Source organism: Herpailurus yagouaroundi, unplaced genomic scaffold, assembly GCF_014898765.1.
Source record: "Herpailurus yagouaroundi ecotype Mexico unplaced genomic scaffold, PumYag 199, whole genome shotgun sequence".
In the NCBI taxonomy this organism is placed as follows: Eukaryota; Metazoa; Chordata; class Mammalia; order Carnivora; family Felidae; genus Herpailurus; species Herpailurus yagouaroundi.
In genome coordinates, this window is record NW_024412430.1 from 22,701,791 (window position 1) to 22,714,022 (window position 12,232).

Genomic DNA, 12,232 nt, shown 5'->3' on the forward strand with positions numbered 1-12,232 from the left:
AGAAAGAAAGAAAGAAAGAAAGAAAGAAAGAAAGAAAGAAAGAAAGAAAGAAAGAAAAAGAAAGAAAGAAAAAGACAAGACCATAAAGAATAATTAAGAGACCTACCCTACATGAAGATGGTCTCATTTCAGGCTGCAACTCAGAAAAACTTTCATTCTGTGTTGGAGAGTTCCCTCCAGCTCCCATTTGGAATTTCAATATATTCAACATATAGAAGGCAAAGGCACTGAGATAGGGTTTTGGAGATAAAAAAAAATTAAAAAGACCTGGTTCTTTTACTCAAGGAGTTGACAGTCTGGAGTACAAACAAGGTTAAACAAATATTTACCTTATAAGTTTAATGAACAATACACAAAATCTTACTGTAGCACAAAAGAAATGCCACTATGACCATGAGAAGGCAGGTGTTGCCTATGACTCTCAGTTTTATAGTCAAAATCAGACTTTATCACACCTGATAACAAATTTTTATTTTTCAAATAGGAAAAAGAAACTGTGATATTACCCGATGGGAAAAGTGTTCAGTTACAAAAAGATGAGAGTGTAACACCACCATCCCCCAAAAAAGAAAGTGACGGTAAGTATGCATACCATGTCATCTCGTGTCTCACAAAGAACAGTCATAAATAGGTTATTATGGAACTTTATTCCTTAGAGTAGTAAAAAATGGCCTTAGGATACAGTAAATTCAAACAGTGGAATTTTATCTCCAGTGATAACGTCAGCTGGTATGTTGGGAGTGCACATCATTTGCCATCCCACATTTTGTTTTTTTTTCAATATATGAAATTTATTGTCAAATTGGTTTCCATACCACACCCAGTGCTCATCCCAAAAGGTGCCCTCCTCAATACCCATCACCCACCCTCCCCTCCCTCCCACCCCCCATCAACCCTCAGTTTGTTCTCAGTTTTTAAGAGTCTCCTATGCTTTGGCTCTCTCCCACTCTAACCTCTTTTTTTTTTTTTTTTTTCCCTTCCCCTCTCCCATGGGTTTCTGTTAAGTTTCTCAGGATCCACATAAGAGTGAAACCATATGGTATCTGTATTTCTCTGTATAGCTTATTTCACTTAGCATCACACTCTCCAGTTCCATCCACGTTGCTACAAAGGGCCATATTTCGTTCTTTCTCATTGCCATGTAGTACTCCATTGTGTATATAAACCACAATTTCTTTATCCATTCATCAGTTGATGGACATTTAGGCTCTTTCCATAATTTGGCTATTGTTGAGAGTGCTGCTATACACATTGGGGTACAAGTGCCCCTATGCATCAGTACTCCTGTATCCCTTGGCCCTCCCACATTTTGAATGACAAACATGGAACAGGAACATTCAAGAATAAACAAAGTACAAGTTTAGCCTCTACAGAGTGTGCTTCTGTCTATATAAAATCCCTTCAAGAAACAGTTATTTAACATCAACTATTTACAAATACTATGTACAGCCTGGGAGTAAGGGAAATAAAATGTAATTCTTAACTTCAAGAAACTCACAGAAGACATAAAGATGGCTTATACATGAATAACTGTAATATACATTTTAATTAAAACAACAGAAAATGTATAAAATAACACAGTCCTCCTCAATAACTCCTATCTATTTGGTTTATTTTTGTTCTATCATGGAACAGCATTTCACAGGACATTTCACAAGACAACATGAAATAAAATCACACACTAATTAGTAAGACATCCCTTGCCCTTGGATAGGATGACTCAGCATCGTAAAGATGTCAGCTCTTCCTAAATTTGTAACAATAAACTGCTTTAAAGAGCTGGTAAGGAGGATTCTCAAGTTCATGTAGAAAAATCAAACCTGCATGGAATCAGGTTTCAGGGAATCACTGAAAAATGGCAGGTATCTGCAGAAACCAGACATACTACATTAGAATATACTTCAATGTCTCTATACTTAAATACGTGTAATACTGGTATGTGAATAGCATACAAAATTCGGAAAAACAGAAACACATGTAGAAACTTAGTATATAATAAATAAGGCATCTTAAATCACTTCTGAACCAAAGATGGTATTTTTAAAGATTTTATTTTTAATCTCTACCCATCATGGGGCTCAAATTTACAACCCTGAGAACAAGAGTCACACGTTCCACCGACTGAGCCAGCCAGGAGCCCTACAGATGGTATTTTTTAAAAATGGTGTTGAACCCTGAATGTAATATCACACTGTATGTTAACTGACTGGAATTTAAATAAAAACTTAAAAAAACTTTAAAAATAAATAAAATATGTTGTTGGACAACTGAATAGTCAATGGAAAAGGGATACTGTTAGATCCACACTTTTCACAGAAAAATAAACCCCTCCAAATAAATTAGGGTCAAAACGTAAAAAGTGAAATGATGTAAATACTGGAAGATAAACTGTGTGTGCGATGCCTCATAATCCAGAGAAAATAACAGAAAAGATCAATAAATTTGATCCCATGAAATGAAACTTTTCCATGGGAAACAGCATCATAAATGAAGTCAAGCACAACTGAAAAATGAGAAAAATAGAAAAAAAAGTTAATATCTCTAATTTATAAAGAACATATAAAAAGCCAGAAAAAAGAAAATGGCAAAAAATCCATTGGTAAAACCAGAAAATGAATAGGCAACTCACAAAGTGATATAAAAATGGCCCTTAAACATGAGAAGACGTTCAATCTCACACATACAGAAATGTAAGTTTAAATTATATTGAGACACAAAGATTTTTAACCTATCTGATGGACAAAAATTAAAACTGTGACACTAAACCAATATAATCCATTGGCAAGGCCTTGGGGTGTCAGAGACCCTCATACACTGCTGGCAGAAATACAAGTAAGTACCATGCTTTTGGACAGGACTTTGGCAATATCTAACAAGGCCGGTATGCACTTACTTTGTGACGTAGCAATCAACTTCTAGGAATTCACCCTAGAGATACACCTCCACGAGGGAGAAAATACATATGCAAACATCACTGGAACACTGCCTGCAAACACAAAACTCTGGCAACAATCTAACTGCCCAAACACTGAAGGGAGGTTGAATAATGTACGGCAAGTCCACGTAAGGGCATACTATGCAGTTGTAAAAATAAACAAGGAAGATCTCTATGAACTAACATGAAGTGATTTCCAGAATATATTATACAAGAAAACCCAAAGTGCAAAGGAGTAGCTACAGTATGCTGCCTTTCATCCAAGAAAGAAAGAGACACAAGAAAATAAACATGCATCAGCTCACTTGTGTGAAACGACATTCAAGAAAGGTAATTTAATCGTGGCAACTAGTTACCCACAGGTTACACACGGGACCAGGGGTGGCAAGGAGGGAGAGATGGACGTTGGTGGGGTGGGGGAACGGGAGTGTGGAACTTCTCTAAGTATACACTTTCTCTGTAGATTTGGTTTTATTTTTTTTTTGTAAGATTTTATTTATTTACTTAAGTTTATTTGTGTGTGTGTGTGTAAGAGAGAGAGAGAGAGAGAGAAAGAGAGAGAGAGAGAGCACAAGTGGGAGAGGGACAGAGAGAGAGACAGAGGAAGACACAGAATCCAAAGCAGGCTCCAGGTTCTGAGCTATCAGCACAGAACCCAATGCGGGGCTCAAAACCACAGACTGTGAGATCATGACCTGAGCCGGAGTCAGACGCTCAACCAACTGAGCCACCCAGGCGCCCCCGAAGATTTGGCTTTGAACAAGGTTATAGTTCATATAGGTAAACAATTACATTTATAAATAAAATATACAAGGATAAGATAAAAAAAAAAACTGGCATAAAAATAGAAACAATTTCATTTCATATGAGTAACACACTAAAGTGAAAAGAAAAATTAACCCAAGTAACCCTTAACTCCAGGCTATAGACAAAACAGAATGGATAAACATTGACATTCCAGCAAGCAGGTTTCTTTTCCACGGCGATGCAGGTCCACAGCGATGAAACTCCTTAATGTGAGGCCTAGCACTGAGTGACGTATATACGCTGGATAACGAGAGCCAGGTTTCTCGGTCAGAGAAGGTGCTACAGACGTGGTGGGGGAAGCCCAGAGTGAACACTGTGGAGTTGGACTGGAAGCAAGAGATCGGCACCAACTCGTGGTCTGTATGCAGACACAGAAATAGGTACAGGCACGCCTTGTTCTGCTGCGCCTCCTTCATTGCGCTCCACAGACACTGCATTTTTCACAAATCGAAGGTTTATGGCAACTGTGTGTGGAACAAGACTTTTGGCACCATTTTTCCAAACTTGTTCATCATTATATTTATTTCGGTGATCTGTGATCTTTGATGTTACCATGCTAAGCTGAGGCACCGCGAGCCAAGCCACATAAGATGGTGAACTTAACTGATAAACTGTTGTGTTCTGGCTGCTCACCTGTCCCCCCCTGCATCTCTGTCCCCCTCCTCAGGCCTCCCCATTCCCTGAGACACAACAGTACTGACATTAGGCCCACTCAGAACCCCACAATGGCCCCCAAGCGTTCAAGTGAAAGGAGGAGTCACGCGTCTCTCGCGTTCAATCACAAGCTAGAAAAGATTAAGCTTCGTGAGGAAGACAGGGCGAAACCCAAGCCAGGCTGAAATCTAGGCCACTTGTGCCACACAGGTAGCCAAGTTGTGAAGGCAAAGGAAGAGTCCTTGAAGGACACTGCACGCATGCGCCACTCCAGTGGACACACGGGTGATAAGCAAGGGAAACAGCCTGACTGCTGATATGGAGGAAGTCTGGCCGGTCTGGATGGGAGATCAAAGCGGCCACGACGTTCCCTTCAGCCAAAGCCTCGCCCAGAGCAAGGCCCAGGCTCTTCGATCCGGCGAAGGCTGAGGAGGTAAGGAAGGAGAAGAGGTAGGAGCTAGCAGAGGTTGGTTCAGGAGGTTTGGGGAAAGAAGCTCTCTCTGTGACGTCCAAGTGCAAGGTGAGGCAGCACGTGCTGACGCAGAAGCTGCCGGAATTATCCAGAAGATCTGGCCGAGAGGACTCAGGAAGGTGCTCACGCTAAACAGCAGACTTTCCATGCAGATGAAAGAGGCTTCTGCCGGAAGAAGATGCCACCTAGGATTTTCATGGCTGGAGAGGAGAAGTCAGTGCCTGGCTTCAAGGCCTCCAGGGACAGGCGGACTCTGCTCAGGAGCGGATGCAGCTGGTGACTTGAGGTGGAAGCCAGGTGGAAGCTCACTGGCCATTCTGAAAATCCTAAGCCCGTAGCAATCACGCAAAATCTCCTCCGCCCGTGCTCTTTACTTGGAACAACAAAGCCTGGCGGACAGCAGATCTGTCCACAACACGGCTGACCGACTGGTTCAAGCCCACTGTTGAGACCTGCTGCTCAGGAGAAAAGATTCCTTCCAAAAGATTACTGCTCAAAGACATTGCACCTGGTCACCCAAGAGCTCTGATGGAGACGAGCAATGAGATTACTGTTGCTTTCACGCCTGCTGCCAACACCACCACCATTCTGCAGCCCACGGATCCAGGGGTAATTCTGACCTCCAAGTCTCATTAGTTAAGAGACACCTTTCGTGAGCTCATAGCTGCCATACACACCGATTGCTCTGATGGATCTCGGCAGAGTAAACTGAAAACATCCTGGGAAGGAGTCACCATCCTAGATGTCATGAAGAACACTGGGGATTCATGGGAAGAGGTCACGATTCAACACGAACAGGAGTTGGGAAGAAGCTGGTTCCAGCCCCAGGGAGGACTTTGAGGGGTTCAGGACTCCAGGGGAGGAAGTCGCTGCAGACGTGTGGCAACGGGAGAACCGGAAGCAGAAGGGGGGCCTGAAGACGGCAGGGAGCTGGGCCACCTCAGGATAAAACTCCAACGGATGGGGACTTGCTTCCCGTGGATGAACAAAGAAAGTGGTTTCCTGAGACGGAGTGTGCTCCTGGTGACGATGCTGTGAAGAGTGTCAAAATGACAACACAGAATTGAGAATATCACACGAACTTAGCTGACAGAGCAGCAGACAGGGTGTGACAAGATAGACTCCGGGTTTGAAGGAAGTTCTGTGTGTAAAATGCTACCAAACAGCATCACATCCTACAGAGAAATCGTTCTTGAGAGAAGAGTCAGTCAACGTGGCAAACGTCACAGTTGTCTTATTTTCAGAAATGGCCACAGCTGCCACCACCCTGTAGGGTCAGCAGCCATCAACATCAAGCAAGACCCTCCACCAGCAAAAAAAATCGTGGCTCGCTGGAAGCTGAGATGATGGTTAGCATTTCTTAACAGTAGAGTGTTTTTTTTAATGTTTATTTATTTTTTGAGAGAGGAGAGAGCGAGCAGGGGAGAGGCAGAGAGAGGGGGACAGATGATCCAAAGTGGGCTCTGTGCTTGACAGCAGACAGGCCAATGCAGAACTCGAACTCACGAACCAGGAGATCATGACCTGAGCTGAAGTCAGACGCTTGACTGACTGAGACACCCAGGCTCCCCAACAATAGAGCATCTCTAATTAAGGTATGAACACTGTGTCGTTAGATATACTACTACTGCACCCTTCACAGACTACAGTATGGTATAAACACAACGTTTATAGGCACCAGGAAACCAAAAAGTTCATCTGACTTGTTTTATTGCAATATTCACTTTACTGCAGTGGAACCAAATGTACAATTTCTCTGAGGTTTGCCTGTATACACGTTTGTCTCTATGTGAGAGTATATGTGTATATATGCACATGAGGTGTGTGTGTGTATGTGTGTATTTATCTATGTCCATAGGTAAGAATGTACGTATATGTCTATGCCACATATCCCACGTATACCTGTGTATATATGTATATTAAATATGGAGAAACAGACAAATACACATACATATATTTCCCATCCCTCCTTGTGGAAAGAGCCTAGAAGCAGTGAGATGCTAGCAGCAATGAGCACATCAACATTCAAATCTTGGTTTCTAAATATCAGTCTCCACAAAAAGAAACCAATACTCCTTGAAGAAATAACTGATATCAGGCTTGGGGCAGGGAAAAGGCAAGACTGCTCTGAGACATCTTATTATGCCAAAAAATAAGAGAGTTCTTAAAGAATAATGGGGATATTTAACATTTTAATCAATCAAAATTATTTTTCAAAATGTAGGTATAAATTTGTAAGAGACATACAAGACCTGCACACTGAAATCAAGACAACTATGCTGAGAGAAATTAAAGACAACCTAAAAATATGGATATATTATGTTCAAGGACCAGAAAACTCAGTATCATTAAGATGTCAATTTTTCACAAATTTATTTATAGGATTTAACTCAATCCCAATTAAATTTTTAGCAGTCTTTTTGAAATTAAGAGGCTGACTCTGAAATTTATATGGAAATGCAAAGAGCTTAGAATAGTCATAACAATGTTGAAGAATACAGTTGGAGGATTTACACCACCTGATATGAAAACTTACTATAATGCTACAGGAAGCAAGTCATTGTGGCATTAGCATAAAAATAAGCAAGTAAACAAGCTAAGTTGGTTGAGCTTCAGACCCTTGATTTCCAGCTCAGGTCATGATCTCTGGCTCCATGCTCAGCGTGGAGTCTGCTTAAGATTCTCTTTCTCTCCCTCTCTCTCTCTCTCTCTCTTCCCCTCCCTCCCTCCCCTCCCCCCCTCCTCGTGTGTGCTCTCTTTCTCCAAAGATAAACATACATATATGGACAAAAATGAAAACAAAAACAAAAAACAAGTAAATCAGCAAAACAGAATACAGTCCAGGAATACATTTACACAATAGGGTCAACTTTTGTTTGTTTGTTTGTTTTTTACAATGGTGTCAATGAAATTCAATGGGGAAAGGATAATCATTTCAAAAAATGGTACTGAAAAACTTGAAAGCTGTAAGTTAAAAAGATGAACTTTCCTGACACCATATACAAAAATTAACTCAAAATGGACCTCAAACCTAAACATCAAGAGCTTAGACTATACAACCTTCAAAAGAAAACCTAGGATAAGATAGTGGTTGGCAAAGATTTCTTAAATATAGGACAAATAGCACAAACCTTAAAGGAATCAACTATTCTTCATGAAAATAAAAAATATTTGCTATTCAAAAGACATTGATAAGAAAACAAAAAGACAAGCCACATAAAGGAAAACATTTGCTAAACATAAATCTGAGAAACAACTTGTATCTACAATATAAACTCTTATAATTCAGTGACAATAATACAAAATCACCATTTAAAAATAGGTAAATGAGTGGCTCAGTTGTTTGAGCATCCAACTTCGGCTCAGGCTCATGGGTTCGAGCCCCACATCTGGCTCTCTACTGTCAGGTCAGAGCCTGGAGCCTGCTTCAGATCCTCTATGCTCCTCTCTGCCCCTCCCCCGCTCATGTGCTCTCAGTCTCAAAAATAATAAATATTAAAAAAAAAGGGGGGGGGGGCAAATGGGGGGCTCCTGGTTGGCTCAGTCGGTTAAGCAAATGACTTTGGCTCGGGTCATGGTCTCATGGTTCATGGGTCTAAGCCCTGCATCAGGTTCTGTGCTGACAGCTCAGAGCCTGGACCCCGTTTCAGATTGTGTCTCCCTCTCTCTGCCCCTCCCTACTCATGCTCTGTTGCTCTCAAAAATAGATGAACATTGAAAAAAAATTAAAAATAGGCAAATGATATGAACATTCTACCACAAAAATATGTGGATGGTAAATAAGTTTATAAAAAATTGCTCAGCACATCAGTCATTAGGAAAATATAAATTAAACCACAAGATACCACAACATGCCTTACGTGAAAAGTCTAATAGTACCGAACGCGCACGAGGATGTGGAGTAACTAGAATCCTTCTGCGCTGAAGGGACTATAAAATGGCATAACCTTTAAGGAAAACAGTGTGGGACCTTCTTCAAAAGCTACACATCTATAAGATGGCCCAGCCATTCTGCTGTTAGGTATTTACTCAAGAGAAACGCAAGTATCACAACCACAAAAATTCTACATAAATGCTCACAGCAGCTTTCTAAGAAATAGTCAAAAACTAAAAACCCAAATGCCCATAAGGAAGGACTATACAAGCTGCATATATTAATACAATGAAATACTATTCAGTAATAAAGAGGAATGAATTGCTGATATGCAGAGAGGAAGAAGCTCGATGAGAGGATATACTGTTTGGTTCTCTTGGAAATGCCAACTGCTGTGAATGGACAGAAAGCAGACCAGAGTGGTTGCTGGGAGGGACGGATTACAAAGAGCATGACAACACTCTGGAGTGATGACTACGTCAATTACTTCAATTGCAATAATGGTTTCATGGGTATATACATAATGCTGAAAAGTTATAAATTACACAAGTGAAATATGTGTAATTTATTAAGTGTCGTTTATAGATGACAGAACACAGCTGTGACAGAAAAAAAAAGCTTAAAAGAGTTCACACTGGCTGACCTGTGACGATTTGATGATCAAAATAAATATGATGGTAACTTACTATGACCCATGGGATAAGGAATTCGTAAGTTCATACTCAACTGATAAAACTAAATAAATATGAAGGGAATGTTCCATGCTGCACCAGCTGTCAACTAACGTAGAAAGAATGATGGAATTAGAAAATCATAATTTGAAACTATCCTAGTAATAAACAATTCAGGTAAGAACCATCAATAGATGATAAAATTACTGGGTGGCAGTTTGGTGGCAGACCAGATGTTTAGCAGCTCCAAGTATTTTCTTAGAAGATACTCCCTAATGGCAGACCAAAGAGAGCATCATCAAGGAATGGGTCAAGCAGACAGCACATACTTTCCAATACCCAGCACGGCAGAACCAACACCATTTCCATCGTATTTCTATCAAAAATTAGGAACCTCAGACAAACCCTAATTGAAAGACATTCTACAAAATAAATGTCCCCCCAAATAAAATGTTCTTAAAATTCAAAAATTTTAAAGTTATGAACAACAAAGACTAAGGCATTGTTCCAGGCTGAAGAAGATAAAGAGGTATGATGAGGATATACAATGGGGTCCCTGCTGTTTCCGTGACACTCTCATGTCCAAGTGCAGAGTCTGCTTACTTACCTGGTAGTTTATAAGCTCCTTAGCTACAGTCATCCATCTGCAATGTGTCTGTGCCAAACCAAGTGATGAATCAAGCTTATGTTTGTTTACCTTATGTTCTGCTTTATGAACATTAAGTATTCAAATCAGAAAATGTAAATCAATTCAGCAATTAAATGTTCAGTGCTAAAATGATAGAGAATAAAAAACATATGGGGTTACAGGATCTAAAATAAGATCCTGGTCAGTTATCAGGTACAATACAGGTCACTGGCTAACACAACCATGATACCTTCCTGCTATCACCTTTAATTCTGTAAAATATTTTTTCAGATTAGTGAGAAAACTCATGATAGCAATAATTTTACCACTAGAGCACAAATGTTTTTAAATTACAGTTTATATTTTTATGATTTTGTTTCCCGACTTAGAAATGCCCACGTGCCTGTTGTGTGTATGTTTAAGCGGCTCTGTCTACTGTGAGGAGGTTGACATTGATGCCGTACCACCCTTGCCGAAGGAGTCAGCCTATCTTTACGCACGATTCAACAAGATCAAAAAGTTGACGGCAAAAGATTTTGCAGATATCCGTAAGTTAACTTTACATAAAATAACTCACACTAAGTCATGTTAGTGCTAGCCTCATAAAACACAAGCTTCTCGGCACCTGTGGCTGTCACATCTAGGGTAGTCACCGCTGGAGTGTTTAAGTATCCACCACACTTCACAAACATCCACAGGCTTGTTGGTGACTCCTTTCCACTCCATTCAAAGGTCCCCATCACCTTTCTTTACTGGTGCCTTTCATGTCGATGTTGACAGCCCATCAAACATATAGGCGACGACGCCTTCTTAGCCGTACGCCTCGGAGATCCGTCTGCCTCGGTCCATCAGGAGCACCAGTATGACCAATGTGCTTCTCCAACTTGAATGCATTCTTCACAATGCTGCCACCACGATAAAAGCAGAAAGTCTCCTTTTCCTTGCTTTAACTCAAGGTTCTTAAACCTGGCTGTATACTAAACCCATCTGGGGAAATATTGTAAAAAACAATGGTACCAGGCCCTAGTCTTCAGAGATTTCAGCTGAGGTCTGGGGAGAGGCCCAGGTGTCATCATGAAATACCACCCAACTCCTCAGATGGTTCTCACGTGGAACTAATGCATTTCGCTCCTTCCCAGGATGCTTCTGACATCCCATCAAACCGCACGACAGCTTGCCTCCAGGGCACTGCTGTGAGCACAGCACAACCCTCCACTTCTCTGGTGCCAAGTCCCTGAAGAAAATCCCACCAAACATGCACACTGGCCCCACTACACATTTATGAGATTAACCGGAACAGCATTCATGCTGCAGCTGGTGGCTCCCAAATGACCCCAGTACAGTTGTTCCTCATCACTTCTGGACTCCACACCTACACACTCACCTATGCGGTCACATGCATTTGTGACCCCAAAATCAGTACATGAAACACTCCCACAGTCATTTGCAGACACGTACACAGTGGCAGAACACTGGGGTTACATAGCCGCAGCTGAACAGGGTGACCTCTGCCATTTTGTTTCAGCTCTTACACTGTGAGGCGTCCTGTTCAGTCTACTTAGGGCCACATTTTCTACATTTTTGTGCTTTTTGCTATTTAAAACGCTCCCCAAGTGCAGTGCCAAAGAGCCATCCAGTGTTCCCAAGTTGCCTCACAGGGAAAACACTGCGTAGGTAATCTTCATTCAAGTGTGACCCACAGAACTGAGGCTGTGAGTTCAATGTTAATATATCAACAATACACGCTAACTGCAATGCTCTTAAAAAGAAACACACAGGGGGCACCTGGGTGGCTCAGTTGGCTAAGCATCCAACTTCAGCTCAGGTCATGATCTTGTGGTTCATGAGTTCGGGCCCCACGTCGGGCTCTGCGCTGACAGCTCAGAGCCTGAATCCTGCCTCAGATTCTGTATCTCTCTCTCTCTCTGCCCCTCTCATACTCTCTCACTCTCTCAAAAATAAATGAAAAAAACATTAAAAAAAAAAAGAAACATAAAATTTTGTACTAATTGGTTGACAGAAATGTGTGACCAGAGGCTCAAAGGAGCCTAACCCTTTATAGTCCCTGGGAGCAAGGGTCCGTATTCACTAATTCAGTGTCTGCAGTGACTACCTCAAATACGGAATGAGAAGCAAGGTTTCCTCAGCATCCCAGACAAATAAAAGTCCCTCTCTCTCTGCCGCCCGCCCG

The 12,232-nt window shown here is 41.3% G+C and overlaps 2 protein-coding genes across 4 annotated transcripts in view; one reads left to right on the forward strand and one right to left on the reverse strand.

The window, feature by feature from the left end:
* The window catches only part of CENPP (centromere protein P), a 232,200-nt gene that overhangs the window by 151,951 nt on the left and 68,017 nt on the right, over positions 1-12,232 (reverse strand). The window lies entirely within an intron of this gene.
* OGN (osteoglycin) overlaps positions 1-12,232 on the forward strand; it is a 21,193-nt gene that overhangs the window by 3,112 nt on the left and 5,849 nt on the right. The window contains exons 3-4 of the mRNA XM_040449613.1: positions 485-578; positions 10,431-10,589. Of these exons, the coding sequence (XP_040305547.1) occupies positions 485-578; positions 10,431-10,589 (253 nt within the window). The remainder of the gene's footprint in view (positions 1-484; positions 579-10,430; positions 10,590-12,232) is intronic.